This window comes from Gracilinanus agilis, chromosome 5 (genome assembly GCF_016433145.1).
Source record: "Gracilinanus agilis isolate LMUSP501 chromosome 5, AgileGrace, whole genome shotgun sequence".
NCBI classification, from domain to species: Eukaryota; Metazoa; Chordata; class Mammalia; order Didelphimorphia; family Didelphidae; genus Gracilinanus; species Gracilinanus agilis.
In genome coordinates, this window is record NC_058134.1 from 258,854,205 (window position 1) to 258,871,435 (window position 17,231).

At 34.2% G+C, this 17,231-nt stretch overlaps 1 protein-coding gene across 2 annotated transcripts in view; it reads left to right on the forward strand.

The window, feature by feature from the left end:
• OSBPL8 (oxysterol binding protein like 8) overlaps positions 1–17,231 on the forward strand; it is a 228,978-nt gene that overhangs the window by 161,727 nt on the left and 50,020 nt on the right. For both annotated transcript variants that reach the window (XM_044677819.1, XM_044677820.1), the window contains 4 exons: positions 780–850; positions 10,180–10,257; positions 12,313–12,414; positions 14,314–14,517. In XM_044677819.1, coding sequence (XP_044533754.1) covers positions 780–850; positions 10,180–10,257; positions 12,313–12,414; positions 14,314–14,517 — 455 coding nt within the window. The remainder of the gene's footprint in view (positions 1–779; positions 851–10,179; positions 10,258–12,312; positions 12,415–14,313; positions 14,518–17,231) is intronic.

Here is a 17,231-nt window from a genome sequence, read left to right on the forward strand (position 1 = left end):
CTAACAAACTTGGTTATGTGTGACATATCTCAAGTTGGGAAAGTTATATTAATGTAATGAATTCCAAACCAGTCATGAAGTTTGCTCCAGGGACTCAGCTTTCTCAAATTGCATAATTTTTTTTTTCTTTTTGAGACGGTAGTTTTTAAATCTTTAAACAACAACAACAACAACAACAAAAATCCAAGGTTTTCATGGATGTGTTTGGTCCTTGGGGGGTCCACTTTGAACCTGAGGCATTCTGTCATTTTGTACATTTTGGCCCTCATGTAGGTGGACATAGATAAAAGTAAATCAGGTTGGGTAGGCATGGGCGACTTATCTTTGTCATTTGAGGGAATACCCAGATTGATAAAGTCATGGACCCATGGAATATATTGATTTACATCTTAGTAAATGATGTTAGTAATTGTCATCCTTTTCAGTTGTCTCAGAAGAGGTGTTTTGTAATTGTCTTCTCAGGCAGTAACTTTAGATGAATTGTATATTACTCAGTGATTTTATAAAGCTGAATAATTTTTAAAATACACAAACATATCAATATGTACTGAAAACAGTATCATTTGGATTCACTTATAGCATGAGAAGCACCATGGTATACTAGAGTCTGGTCTTAAAGTCGGGAAAACCTTAGTTCAAAACTGTAGTGCATTTAGCTTCTTAAAAGGATAAGTTACAGAGTTGATCTGGACCAAAAATCAACGTTTAAAAAACATGAAAATAAACAAATGCAGCAATGCAATAATGATGATGATAATAATAATAAATTTCTTTTTAAGGTTTTGAAAGAGGAAAAGATGATCTATCTCAAAATAGAGAAGAGACATCACATTCTATGTCAAAAAGCAAGGTAAGTTTTCTGTTGTCCATAAAAGTATTGCTATGATATAATTATTCTGAATGTACAAGATAGCCTGTAATATTCATATCTGTGGTCAACTATAATATTTTATAGATGTAGTTCAACTGACATGATTGATTTGTGACATGAAAAATCATACCAAGATAACATACAATATTAAGTAAAAAAAGAAATGAGGTTCTACAGTAGCCAATTTAAATACTAACTGGACTAAGTTTAATTGAAATTTGGAATATTTGCATCAGGATTGGAGCATTGCTACCAGGCTGTCCCATTTTGCCATGCTTTTTATTTGAATATTTTCTTAGATTTTTTTCTTAGTTGAACTATAATTTGTCAATAGAGTATGAGAGCTGCCTCTTTATATGTTTTTGCTTATTTGTTTCTCCACTATCTTTGGTTTTCCCTTCAATAACTTAAAAGAAATGCCTTTTGGCTGAAGCAACTTTATTTAGTATGTTCTATTAGTTTAAAGACAAGTTTTGATTACTAATAGTGAATTTTTTTTCAGATCAAACTGGAATAGTTAGAAGAAAGCATATCTTGATTCCAGAAAATCCTTCCCTGTGTCCCAGCAATATTTTTTTTTCCTCCTTTCTCTTTACAAATCTGTCGCTTTTATTTCAGGAATGGTATGCATTTTCATAGAATATTTTATACTGTTTCATTTACAGAGATTTTGCTTACATGTTACTTTTCATTAATATCCCCTGCATAATGAATGCTAATTGCTTTAAATATGTTTACATTGGTGCACCTTAAGGAGTTGGTATTAATTGTACTTACCCTAAAAATATCTATATCAAATAGTGTCATTTAGTTGGGGATGGGGTATCACAAAATGATAGACTCAGAGGGTTATGACTTATCTAAACCTGAAGAAACCTGCCAGTTTTAGAAATACAATAAAAGTAATAATATAAATTGTACTTTAAAGCAGCTAGAACCTGGGTCGATGTGCTAGGAATGAAATCTTTAAACTCTCAGAAAATGGAATGATTGGATAGATCTTAAATCAGGAATAAGATGGTGCACATACATGCCATTTCTAATGAACTGTCTTGTATGCCATAGCCTAGAAAGTCCAGAGATCCAGAAACAAATATGATACTTTTTAAAAATCTCTAATTATTTTAATAAATGATTTGCTATTGCTCCATTATTTTTAGGGATGTTTAATAGTTTCTTCTTCTCTATCTCCTGTATCTGATTTCTCTTTGCTTCACATAGCAAACAATTATCACCTGAATTAAGGCCTTATTACCTCTTGTCTAGACAATTGCAACACTCTCCTAATTGTTCTTTCCATCTCGAGACTCTTGCCACTCTAATCTGTCTTCCACATGATTACCAGAGATTTTTCTTAGATGAGTATTTGACCATGTCATTCAGTAACTTCACACAGTAACTTAGTATAAACAGTCACTCAGAAATGCCAGTGGCTTCTTATCACCTCTAAGATAAAATATTAACTCCTCTGTATGGCTTATAAAACCCTTCACAGCATGGACCCAACCTGTTTTTTCAGCCTCATTATACATCCTTCTCCTTTTTATAATCTACCATCCATCCAAGCTGACCTTTTTTTTTTTTTTAACACATGGCACTCTCTTCCTTCACCAGACCTTCAAGATGCAGCTCAAATCCTTCTATGTGAAACTTTTCCTGATTCTCCTTTTGTAACTGCTAGTGCCTCTCCATTTCCTAACTACTTTTTATTTAGCTGTCATGTTGTTTATTTGGTTAAATTTAGTCCATACGTATGTTTTCACCCTTGATAGAATGCAAATTTCTTAAGAGTAGGATTATTTCATTCTTGGTATTTATATCCCTGGCACATAGTAGGCACTTAATGTCTATTTGATTTATTTTTTTTTACAAATTAAATCCACGTTTAACTTATCCAAATACGGTAGGTGTATCCCTAACCAAAATAGAATAGAAAAAAGTTGCTTTTGTTTTCCTTTTCTAACATAATATAAAAGCATATATTATAAAAATATAAACTTAATATGTAACTTTCATTGCTTTCTTATGTTTCTGTGATTTCTTTCTGGTCTTCTTTCAGGCTCTTCTTGTTTGTATAAACTTCTGCTAGCATACTCTTGATTCATGTGATTAATTTTCTTTCCCTTTCCAATCCCCCCAAATATATTCTCCCCCCACCCTTTTTCTATTCTTCTTCTAATATCATTAAACCATAATAGGAACTACTTGTAATCCCTTTGTGTGTTTGATTTCTAATCAGACTGCCATTTCACATGAACTTTTAAGGCTTTTTGACTAGATAAAGTTGTGGGGGGTAAATTTTTATTTTTCTTGTCCATTTATTCTGCTTAGGTAAAATAATCAGATAATTTACTTTCACATTTTATGAAATTTCTTTCAAAGAGTTTCCATATTGGTTGATTTCTAAAGTAGCTATACTTAGTTTTCTCTTCTGTAAAATGAGCTGGAAAAGGAAATGCCAAACCACTCCAGTATCCTTGCCAAGAAAACTCCAAAATGGAGTCGTGTAGAGTCAGACATGACTGAAAAACGACTGAACAACAATAATATAGTAACTATATTGAAAATTTGTGATTGGCAAAGATCTATATTTTTTTAAATGCATAAGTTGGAAACTGCCTAGTATAACATTCCAAAAATATTCTACATATTATACAACATCCATATTCTGTGCTATTTCAGTGTGTGAGTTACTTGAAAATGAAATTAATTCAATCCAGCAGACATTAATTAAACGCTATGCCTCACTTTACTGAGGCATTATTCTAGTTATAGTGTGGGCAAGTAACTTTTGAATCGGCTTTCAGTTATCCATGCCAGTGAAGGTGGAAGTATTCTCAAGTATAGCATGGCCAGTTAGATAGAAATTAAACCTGTTTCTAGGGAATCAACATAATCTGATTGGAAGGAATCTCTGAAACAATCTAGTCCAACTGATATTTCAATAATCCCTCAACTAAATCTTTCCGTAGTGGCCATTATATCATTCCAAATCACAAGAAGAGGAATGTAGTCTCTTGAAGCAACACATTTGACTTTTCCAATAGTTTCTTATTGTTAGCTCTTTCTGACATCATCTCAGTTTACCTCTCTGCAGCTTCTACCAGTTTCTTCAAACCTTTATCTCTGGGATCAACTAGGACAAGTCTCTTTGTTCTGTAATGGACCTTCAGGTACTTGAAGATAGCTGGAATCCAATCTCTTCAATCAGTATTTGTATGTCATCATTATGGGTCCCTCACTATTCTGGTTACAACCTGGATACGCTTAGAATTTGAGATCTCCAGAAACTCATTGTCCTGCAAGATTAAATCCACTTTGAAACTCACACCTCTTCAGCATTCCCTCCCTGCTCATGGGGCACCTCTCTTCCTCAGAATGTAGGGGGTAGAGAGTAAACACCAGAAAGTTCCTCCCAGATTCTGTACACTTTAAAGAGTGTGCCCAGCACAGCTACCTTATTACTTCCCCCCAGAACAATAGGACTTTCCCATGCCCCCTGTGCTGGGTATTCCCCCATTTAATCTCCCTAAACTCTACTTTTGCTTTTTTCAGCTTCTTTATGTGTGCCATCTCCCCCATTAGATTGTGAACTCCTTGAAGTCAAAAGCTGCCTTTTTGCCTTTCCTTTATCCCATACTTAGCACAGCAACTTGCACATAATAGGTGTTTAATAAATGTTGCCTATCTATTGACATGCTTGGTTGTTGTTTTTTTTTTTAATTTTTATTTAGAATATTTTTCCATGGTTACATGATTCATGATCCTTTCCCTCCTCCTCTCCCCTTCCCAAATATGACAAGCAGTTCCACTGAGTTATACAAATATCATTGTTCAAAACCTATTTCCTTGTTATTTATCTTTGTAGTAGAGCAATTCTTTAAAATCAAAATCCTAATCGCATTCCTATTGCACTGTGTGGTTGATCATATATATTTTTTACTGTGTTTCTGCTCCCACAGTTCTTTCTCTGGATTTGGATAGCATTCTTTCTCCCAAGTTCCTCTGGATTGTCCTGGGTCATTGCATTGCTGCTAGTAGAGAAGTCCATTACGTTCAATTGTGCCACAGTGTATCTGTCTCTGTGTACAAAGTTCTTTTGGTTCTGCTACTTTCACTCTGCATCAATTCCTGGAGGTCTTTCCAGTTCACACGGAATTGCTTCATTTCTTTATTCCTTTCAGCACAATATTCCATCACCATCAGATACCACAGTTTATTCAGCCATTCCTCAATCGATGGACACCCCTCATTTTCCAGTTTTTTACCACCACAAAGCGCATATCTATGAATATTTTTGTATAAATCTTTTTCCTTATTATCTCTTTTGGGTACAAACCCATATGCTTGCTTTTTTTAAAAAAAAACCTTTATAACCTTCTATATTAGAAGAACCTATATTTGTATTGATTCCAAGGCAGAAGAGTGGCAAGAGCTAAACAGTGGGGCTAAGTGACTTGCCCAAGGTCATACAGCTAGGAAGTGTCTGAGGTCAAATTTAAACCCAAGACCTCCCATCTCTAGGCCTGGCTCTCTATCCATTGAACCACCTAGCTACCTCAGCTCAGTATACTTCCTAAAATATGGCACTCAAAATTGATGATAAAAATATAGGCATGAATGGACCAGGACAAAGTCTCATAGCAGGACTATTATCTCACATGTACTGGCTGCCATCCTTCTATTAAGGCAGTCTCTCATTTCATTAGCTTTTTTTCACCATCATGTTACATATCCTGTTAAGCCTTTTTGAGCTTGCGGTCTACCAAAGTCCTGAGGTCTTTTTCAGTTGAACTGCTACCTAGCCATATCTCTTCCACATTGTGCTTGTGAAAATGATTTTTAACCCACGTGTAGAATTTCTGTTGAGATCTTTTTGTTAGCTAGCTCCTTCATTGTACTATATAAATCCAGTTCAAAAACTTTCATCTTGCCTGAGACATTTTGTCAGGGTGGTTGTAAAGATCAGGGTCTACTGTATTTGTGGCATTCCCCTGATCTTCCAGTGTAGTAATCCAGTCGTAAAAGAAAATTATATTTGTCTGGTATGACCTGCTTTTGATGAAGTAATGCTGGTGTTTTGTGATCATTGCTTCTTTATCTGAATGTTCACAAACCATTCTTTTAATAACTTGTTCTAGGATTTTTCCAAAAATTCAAGTCGGGCAATTCAGTTCATTGATAATTTCATATTTCTATTTTTGAAAATCAAGACCTTTTATATTTATATTCAGTTGTTTCCTTTATTTTCTATTACTTCTCAAAAATCTCTCTGATCAGTCCCATATACTAGTTCTTTCAGTACCTTGGAATGTAGTTTGGCAAGATCTGGTGGCATTAACTCTTTTGGGGTAGTGAAAGGCTCTCTTTTACTATCTCTTCACTTACCTTCACTTGCAATTTCTTGTTTTTTGTCCTATATATTTTACAATTTGAATGTAATTATTTTTGTACAAAAACCAGAAACATATATATGACATAGGACTATGTATACTACATTTCAATATTCATTTTCATTAATCTGCTTTTACTTCTTTTTTTCTGTCTATTTCCTTTAAAATCTGAACTGGTCATTGAATTCTTTTTGTATCTTTATGAGTCTTTTTAAGCATCTCCCTCTCTTCTTTTTCATCATAACTGTTTGTATTGTGTCAAATCATTCTTGAGTGCCTCCCATTCTTCTTGAGACTACTTGCCTTATAGAAATTATGCTCTTCTCTAAAATTTTTCATGTACTCTCCCATCTGAGTTCATTATCATAATCATAGGTCATCTCTATATAGCATTTTCAAGTTTGCAAAGTTCTTTACATACATTATCTTCTTTGATCCTCTTAACATCCCTAGGGAATAGATGCCATTATCCTCATTTTACAGATGAGATTATTGATGCTCACAACGGTTACATGACTTAGCCCACAGCTAGAAAGTGTCCCAGGTGGGATTCAGACCCAAGTCTCTTCAATTTCAACTCCATTTTTCTGTCTACTATGCCTCACTGCTTTTCAGTGTCATTTTATGCTTTGATTTCCCCTACTTACCTATCATGAGTGTTAAATTGAACAGACATTAATTTCCAAATTTCTCGTGATTTCTACTTTGGCAGCCAGTTGTTTTTGTTTTATTTTTTACTGGTCTATTTCAAGCCTAGAATTGTAGTTACCTTATTATTTCTTACACATTTTGACAAATAAAACAATCATTAAAGCAAGTCAAGAATTTATTCTGCTCTTGGTGGGAGAAAAGAAGAATGAAAGAGCAGGATTCTGCAGATGACTAGAGATGTGAAATCTTTTATTCTTGTTCTTTATGTCAAATTCGTGATTTGTTTTTTAAAATTCAGTATTCATCTTTTTGGTGGTCAGTAGAGGTCTCTCACTAGAATAGCATTTGTTTCTCTTTATGAATTTTCACACACATATCCTCTATCATGCTCTTCTTTTTGGTTCATGAGTTTCTCCTCAGGAACATATCTTCTGTACTATAGAGGGCTACTCCATGAGCACTTTAACTTATTCCTTTTAAATTAAGTATATCTTCACATTGCTTTAGTCCAGATATTTGCTTTTTCCTACAAAATCTCAGTAAGAGTTATGGATTAAAATTTCTCTCTTGCATCCCTCTCAAAATCATCTATCTTTTTGAATATATTTTGCAATTATCTGTGTGTGTGTATGCGTAGTTGACTGAATGGCTGACTGTATATATATGTATGTATGTATGTATGTATGTATATTATCTCTCTTTAGCTAAAACTTGAAGGCAGATGGTCTGTTTTCATATTATCCCATATCAAGTGATGGGCAAACTATTCCCTTTGGGCCAGATCCAGGCTGTAGTTTGCCCATCACTGCCTTAAGCAATTCCTTAACCACTTCACCCCCACATCCAGATATAGTGATTAGGGAATTGCTTAAGGCAGTGACCTAGCTCAGTACTTGCCATGTAAGAGTCACTTAATAAATTCTTGTTGAATGTACATCAACACCCAGAGCTGTGAGTATTTTTACTATGTCTTCTTGGAAATACTTTCTTATGAATTACCGGGTCTTTGCATGCTATTTATTATCTTCTCATATTGGATTAACTCCTCTCTGGTATCTGACTTAACAGGTCTATTTGGTCAATTTCCTCCTATCCCTTTCATTTTTACTTAGCCTTCTTAAATACATCTGAAGTAATGAGAGTCACTTCTCATATTTATATAGTGCTTTCCCCATTGAAGTCGCATTATGGAGTAGATCTGATCCTAAATTCTGGTGGGCTCTGTCAGCTATATAACCTGTATATATACATAAAGAGACACTAGATTGGCTGCAAGGTTATGAAATTTTTAAATAAAATAACTCAGAAAGATCATCTATGTTACAAAGGAATTGAAATCTGCCTCAATGAAGGGATTACTTTTACTGATAAAATTATAGTTTCTTGAAGTATAGAACTCTGAAATATTTCAAAAGCACAGGTTTCCAGGTAAATATATATATATTTTTATCAGCCCTAATTAGGGTTTCTACTTGGTCCCTTGTTCCTTTGTCCTCTATCATTTTGGTATCAGCCCTGGTTCAGTAATTAAAATAGGCAACTCACTTTATTAGGAAATCAGACACCCAGAAGCTTCAGCTATTTTAATTAGACATAAGCTTGGAACAGAATTTTGAAAGTCCAATAATTTATCACAATGGTTATCCTGATAGTTAACCAAAAGGCATTTCTTAAATTTTAATGTTAAATTATTCTGCATCTTTGTTTTTAAAGGACAGAGTTGTATGTAATTTACTTTAGGAAGATTTTCATTTTTTTAAATTTCCATTTTATTATATGTCAATATTTAAATGGTTAAGATAAAAAAGTTTTGATGCTTTGTTGTGTGAAATACCTCATTTCTCAGTGATATCAGGTCAATTAATTATTATTATAGAGGATCTTAGTACTCAATAACTATTTCTTTTTTCTTCAGAACCAATCAAGGATTGGAGGAATATGGAAGGGGGGGTGGCCTGTTAGTAGCATGTTGTCCTTGACAAAGATCTCATGACAGTCCTCCAATTTGCTAGTTTTTCTATATTAGAGCCTTTTGGCAATCTCTGAAAGCTACCAGAGTGTAATGAAAATAATTAAAAGCCAAGTCCAGGCTTACTTGGCTGTGTAACCCTGGGCAAGTCATTTAACCTCTGTCTGCTTCAGTTTCTTAATCTTTAAAATGGAGATTCTAATAGCACCTGCCTCCCAGTGTTGTTGTGAGGATCAAATGAGATAATAATTGTAAAGTGCCTGGGACAGTGTTTGACACATAGGAAGTGATATTTAAATGTTAGCTATAATAGTAATAGTAATAGTGATAATTTTTACCATTATTTAGAGTTAAGTGTAATAGCAAAGATAAATTTCATCACTTCCATATGTAGATAATATTTTAATCTGACCAACATACTGACTAGTGATCATCCAAACTAGGAATAGTTTTGCCTTCTGTATCTAAATACTCTATATAATAACATTTAAGCATCCCTTCTTTTGGGGCTGCTTTACTGATTTCTAAGCATTACATAGTACTGTCTCCTTTTGGATCCTAGGTAACAGATTTATTATTGCTAATTTTTAAACTTGACATTTGCAGTCATGTCTTTATGGATTAATTGCTGACTCAGGCATTTAAGTACCTACTGACTGGATAGACATAAAGAAAGGCACATTATACCGCTTTGGATGTGGACCAAAGGTTTAAAGGGACCATTTTAGAATGCATTCTTCCTTTTTCTGTTGGAAGCCCAGGGTATAAAAAAAAGGAAAAAGAATCAAATGTTGAGTAGGTGGTTCTTAAGCACCATGGTTCTTGTGATCAAGCTGGATTGGATACCAATGCTTTTAGTTACTTTATAGCTGCTCCATGGAAAAAGATTTAAAAAAGCAAAGTAATGTGAACATTTTGCTCTAGAATATATCCATAAACCTTAATCTAACTACTAATGAGTTGGAAGATTGCATTTATTCCTTGAAACATTAAAATGTATATAACATTTCTCTTCATGTTGATTTGGAAAGAAAGTACAGAAAATCTAAAAAATGTGTTGTTCACCTTCATAACTTGTCAAATGAGACTATTTGGTTCTATTCAGTTTTGAACAACTTTTTAAAAACACATGATATTATACAGAAAGATAGGAAAATTCCATGTGTACTCTTGTATATCATTGAATTAAATGAGAATAGTTTTGTTACTTTATTTAGCACTTATATTTTGAGAATCTGTGTGATGGATAGAGAGGTTTCAATCTTTTTTTTCTGTTCATTTTTATATATTTAAAGTCTGAATCCAAACTTTATAATGGCTCAGAGAAGGACATTTCATCTTCAAGCAAGCTCACCAAAAAGGAATCTCTTAAGGTGAGCCAATTTTAAAAAATAATCTTGTTTCATTGACTACAAACTATTTCTTTAAAATTACTGAAAAGACCCTTCTAAGTTTTCTCATGAAATATTCAGTTTGAGGTATCTTAATTATTATTAAGGCAATATTGATGTGAAACTGCAGCTGAAGAGAGAGACTTGGGCTGGAATTATAGCTCTGAGAATCATCTGCATAGAAAAGATAGCTTGACCACGAAGAAAAGCTGTGAGGAAACATCCTCTATGTTCTTTGCAGAAGTAGGGGTATATAGGTTTATAACACTGCATGTAATGCCGTATTTTCTTGTTATTGTTAGTTTGGCGAATTTTTCATTTGATGTCATTGTAAGCAATGAGGTCACAGACAAAGAGAGGGTGAGAGAAAGATCTGTTGGGAAATACAGGTGATCTATAAATTGAAGATGCCAGTAAAATTTAATCTTTAGATGAAATTTTCCCTCCAATTCTGTTTAAGTGCCTTAAAAGAAAGGAATATAAAAGATATACAATTTTCCTTGGAAAATCTTAGTCAAGAAAATAGCTATACCAATTTAATTTTTTAATTTACAATACCTTTTTTAACCAAGAAAAGTTTTTTAAAGATAGCATATGTATAAGCAGTTTACTATTATTTTTAGTAATAAGCATTACCATTTTTAACCTGTAATTTTTTGGCCGTTGCTTAAAGGAATATGATTCAATCAAATACTTTGGGTGCCCCAAAAGTCTTGGTGAAATTTTAAGCATTAGTAAGTTTAAATGTAGAGTGAATTTAAACCCTCCTGAAATAAAGTTTAATGCAGTAGGGAGAGCCTTGAGACAGAGAACAAGTGGAAGACTTTTCCAATAAGTGAGGCATGAGAGGTAATGAAGAGAGGCTTCTAGGAGAGATGTTGTGAGATAGCATCAATAAGACTTGGCAATAGATTGAATAGGGTGAAAGAGAGTGAGGAATTGAGGATGACACCTAAGCTGTGAACTTGGATGAACTGAGAGAGTGGTGTTACCCTTGACAATAATAAGGAAGTTAGAAAGAGGGGAAGGTTGTAGGAGGAAAACTATTGAAGCCAGTCAGTTATCAAAGTGCATTTCCTAAGTACAGGTCTGACCATGTCATCCCTCTAGTAAATTTCTGAGCATCTTGAGGACAGGAACTATTTTTATCTTTCTTGAAAGCACATAGATGCTTAATAAATAAATGCTTTCTGGCCACAGCCCTGTCAACAGTGATTATCCATACCTTTTTTTCTAGTAGACTTAAACTAGTAAAATAGCAGAGAAAGAAGTTTCATGATGGTAACAAAAATAATTCTACTTTTAATTTTTTATAAATCTTCTGATCAGTCTGTTTAACTAAACTATTATCCCAGTACTATAATTTATTACAGCACAGTCTCATGAATAAAAGTAGACTGAGTTGTTTGTTGTTTTTTTTAAACTCTTACCTTTTATCTTAGAATAAATACTGTGTATGGGTTCCAAGGCAGAAGAATGGTAAGAACTAGGCATTGGGGGGGGGGCACTAAGTGACTTGTCCAGGGTCTCAGAGCTTAGGATGTGGTCCAAGTCCAGATTTGAATCCAGGACCTTCTGTCTCCAGGCATGGCTCTCCATCTACTGAACTTAAATGACTTATTTATTATGAAGGTAAAACCTCGGTGATTTGTTAAATAAATAAATATCATTTTGCCAAGATTTGTATTTACTTTGTTCTGACTTTTCACTTGAGTAGGCAATACTGACTAGGAAAAGAGCATTGAATTATAGATTCCCAGAATATAGGAGGTTTTTTTCCCTAGTCATATAGTTTTGAGTGACATAAAAAATAAACTCTTTAGGAATCAGTTATTTGGGCTATCAGATTAAGGTGGTGGATCAGATCATCTCTAAGAACTCATCTATTTTTAAAGATTCAGTGGACTTGTGACCCAGTAATTCTAGGTTTTTGAGAAATTTTCATTCCATGTTCCAGTCATGCATGACTTTTTTCAGCGTTTTGCTCATTTTCATAAGATTTCCATGTATTTATTTTATATTCTTTCTTTAAAACAGGTACAAAAGAAAAATTACCGAGAAGAAAAGAAAAGAGCCACAAAAGAATTACTCAGTACAATCACAGATCCTTCAGTCATTGTTATGGCTGATTGGCTGAAGGTCAGAGTTTATGTTGAAATTAGAATTTTAAGTTATTTGATGTTCATTTTCTGAAATCAGAAAGCCCATAAGAGAACATAGAAGACAACTCTTGGATCACTTTTTTCCTATGTGTAGTGGGGCTTAAAATTTTTTTTTGTTTTCTGAGATTTGTGAACTATGTTTTTATGATAGCATAGTTAAATTTTGCATTTTTTATAATAAATAAATAATACAGTTAACATTTATAATATCCTCTATGATTTGGAAAACACTTTGCAAATATATTTTCCCCATTTTGTAAATGAAGAAACTGAGTCTGAAGAAATTATCTGTCTTGCCCATAGTCACAGAGTTAATAAGTGTTTTAGACATAATTTGAACTTAAGTTTCAGAATTGCAGAATCTTAAAGCTTGAAGGAACTTCAAAGGTCATTGAATCTGACTGGTACCCAATAGAAAAACTCCTCCACACTATATCTTATCATCCATTGCTTGAATATGTCCAGTGAAGAGGATTACCCCCATCATGTCCCAAGGCAGGCCATTCTACAATTGTTAGTACATTTTTTCCTTGTGTCCTTCCTGACTCCCAAGTCTAATGCTTTCCCCACTATTCCATCCTATTTCAGTAGACATAGTTATCAACATCAGTTGAGAGAAGAAGACACAGATGATCCAAAAATCAAAGATATACTTTGTTTTTGATCCTTCCCTTTATTCATTTTATCCACCACTTTTCCATCATTGTCATGGACTCTCTGTAGTGGAATGACCCTTTAAGAATTCTGTCAGACTCACTTTGACTTTGAGAGGAATTTTAGAAGACAGTGAGGAGCCCCAGGTCTTGTTTCCTTGAAACAATTTTCCTCATTCTCTTCTGAGATTCTACCTCCAAACTCTCTCCAAAAAGAATATCAACTGCTTCAGCTTCAGTTAAGCCTCACTTTAATCAGATTTCTTCTGGGTAATTAAGAGATGAACTATCCCCTAGGACCATAGAGCAGCACAGTTTAAAACTTTAGTTTGCCCTAGACCATTGTCCATGTTACTAAACTAGCTCTGTGTGTTGTTCTTAGCCTTATTTTTACCACAGAGATTTTCTTTTTGCTATATACCCTCCTGCCTGATCTGGTTATAATTTCCTACACTATGGTCAGTATTCACCAAGCATTGCTTTTATTCTGCACCAGTCATTTACCCAGTTCCTCATTCCAACCAGAGAGATGAAATCCCTTTCTTCTTCTGGAGAGCTTAACATATTCCTCATCTCATCCATTCTCTGATCTCCATTCTTTAAGTATCTCTTGCATGTACATACAATCTGTCTGAAATATATACTCTTCTACCCTTGGTTCAAAATCTTTATATCTCAGTGTAAATCCCTATATTGATCTACTTCGGGAAGAAAATAGGAATAAGCCATCTATTAACATGAATTACCTTTTTTATATGGATAGTGATAATTGAATATTGAATAAAAATAAGAAACAAAGGCCCTACTCATTCTCTTTTTAAAGAACTTCATTACCATGTACTCATGTTCATTGTTTCCTTGAACCATGGAAAAGTAACATTTCCATAAAAATAGACATTTACAGGGAAAAACTTATTGGATGTATTTAATCCTGTCCTTATTGTACTGAACTCTCAAGAATATACATCTGATGAACATAGAGAAAGATTGAAGGTTAATTTCTGATTTTAAAATTTAACTTCAGTATAACCTTTAAATACCTGTCATTACTAAAGGGTAGAGTAGTCTAGGGAATTAAATTTTGCTGTTGTTATTTAATTGCAGAAATTACATTTTAAAACATTAACATGGTTTCTTGAATTTAAGCATAAACTTATCATCCCTTAATTTGTCTCCAGCATTTCTCATTAAATGGGATTTAAAATACATTTTTTCCCCTACAGATTCGTGGTACACTTAAGAGCTGGACCAAGCTTTGGTGTGTGCTGAAACCTGGAGTGTTGCTGATTTATAAAACCCAAAAAAATGGTCAGTGGGTGGGAACAGTGCTTCTGAATGCCTGTGAACTTATTGAGCGGCCATCTAAAAAGGATGGCTTTTGTTTCAAACTTTTCCATCCTTTGGAACAGTCCATTTGGGCAGTTAAGGTAAGAATGAAGGTGGTACTTATGTAAAATGTAGGAATTAAAACCCTAAAAATAGTGCTGAGAAGAAATCAATCTGTAAAAATGGCATTTAATGATTAGTTTACTGTTATAACTTACCAAGTTCCTGTTTCTCTGCTTATACATATGCATTTTCTCTCATTGGAAATATTTTTCATGGCTCCCTAGAATGGCTTCTTCAATCTGCCTCAAGATAGATCTAAATCAGAATTCATCCAGAAATAGTTTTCATTTACTTCCACTTATATTGTTCCTTTATCTTTCCTTTTCATTGATTGATTCAGTTTGAACTGTATTGCATTTATGGGTGTGTTGCTTTATAATCTTGTGATTTTGTTTGTGACTTATGGGCTTCAACTACATTGTAGACTGAAGGCAAGGACCTTTGGATATTTCTCTTCTCTATTCTTCCCCACTCCCCCTACTCACACAGTAGGGCCTTACACATTAGGCACTCAATAATTCCTTGATCAACAATTGAATTTATTTACAATTTTCAAAAATGTATGGACCAGAACTATCATTTTATTGATATGAGGAGTTTTGGATGAGAAACGTTTTCTGCCAATACTGATTCACATCTGCTCTTCAGTTTCTAATGTTAGTAAGTGTGTCTGGGAGGCTGCCCATGGAAGTACAGGCTCACACGACCAGTGTGTGTCAGAAGTGCAACTTCAACTGGGGTTTCCTAATTGACTTTCAGGGCTGTCTGACCTTCTACCATGACACACTATTTCTTGTTACCAAAATATCTTTATGAAAACTATTGCTATTTGGACTAAAGGTACAATCAGGAACAGTCACTTTACTGCCCACATAATAGTTGGACTTTGGTATTATTGTATACTTTTGTTGTGCCCATAGATTGTAGAATTTCAGGTAGGAATGGGAGCTTCAAAAACAGCTGTCCCAATACTCTCGTTGTATAAAATTAGAAGTTGAAGCACAGTGGACATAAAATGCCTGGCCAAAGTCAAACATGGACAAAGTTGTGAAGCTCGAATTCGTCTCTCTCATTCCAAGTCCAGTATCAGCTGAGAATGTACATTTTCTGTCTTTTTTTAAAAAATCAACATTGTGTAACAATAATGGTAAATTTGTAGGAGTATAGGATTATGATAATGTTCTCATTTTGAGATGAATTTTTTTTCAACAAAATTTCATTCTTAAGGACATTTGAGATCCATATGCTTTATGTTTCTCGTGAAAAAAAAAAGCTTTTTCTATCTTTGATGGATTTTTACTCTTCTTCATATATCCATTCAGTTGTCAAGTCTTGTCTTTTCCTTTTTTTTTAAATTTTTTTAAACCCTTACCTTCCATCTTAGAATCAACACTATATTAGTTCTAAGGCAGAAATGTGGTAAGAGGTAGGCAATGGGGGTTAAGTGACTTGCCCAGGGTCACACAGCTAGGAAGTGTCTGAGGCCAGACTTGAACCCAGGACCTCCCTTCTCTGGGCCTGGTTCTCAATCCACTGAGCCGCCCAGCTGCCCCCATCTTTTCTACCTCTACTTTTCTAGACTCAGATTCGAACCGTTCACATCATTTCTTATCTTACTCTTGTAATAACCCCCTAATTAGTGCCCCAGAATCTATTTTTTTCCTCTCCAATCCATCCCCTAAATGATATTATTGAACATAGATCTGGCTGTGCCATTCTTCTGCCCAAATCATGAGGTCTAAGAGGATTGAATTAAAAAACCTTCTCCCTAGTATTGAAAACTTCGTTTCTCTAGACTTATTTCAGAGTTCTTCATGAATTTTCCACCCTAGACTTGTCTCTTAGATCCAAATTCCTTCTTTATGAAGCATCCCTCTCCTGCTTCATCTTTGCTCAGGTGGTACCTTTTGTCTGGAACATATATCCATGTCACCCTTCACCTTTAGAATCTCTGATTTTTCTCAGCTGAGTATTTCCTTTAATACAAGACTTTTCCTGACTATCTACCTCTACATGACCTACCCACTACTCACCTAGATGTTAAAGCTGTATCCCTCCTTAAATGATTAAAAAAAATTCTTACTTGGATAGGTGTTATATCCTTCCAGAAAAATGTAAGCTCCTTAGGGGGTAGAAGGGGTTGGTAAGGATTGTTGCATTGTTTCTTTTTAAGGTGAAGGAGGAAAAAGGTGCACATAAGCATTTAATACATATTTGTTGATCTTAAACTAGAATATTATTTAGCAGTTACAAAAATTTGTAATAGTTGATACCTCTTTCTAGTGCCTAGCATATAATCAATGTTTATTGGCTAATTGATTTGCCACCTTTTGTCATTTTAGAAATATTTTTGCCAAAAGGTAGCCCAAATTCTCAAAACCATATGTGTTAAAGAGTTGCCAGGGGAAAAGAGGCAGGGAAGAGGGGTAGATTTGTACCTGTAAGAATAAGACACTATTACAAAACTTGGAACTGTCTATTGGCATTGTGAAGTCAGTGGTTTGGGTCATAAAGGCAGAACTAACCCATACTTTTATTTCAGACCTATTTGAAAATCTTCAGGTTTTTTGTGGGGTTAGTTGATGGAATATTGGTTGTTTTAATACTTTTCTTTCTCTTTCTTGTTTTAATTCATCAACTTTTATTTCCTAAACTTAAATACGCTTCTGCAAGCCCTTATGCTTCTTGAATGAAATCTTCTGTGTCTTTTGTTTTTTGATTGGATGACCTTCCTGAATGCCTTTTGATCCCT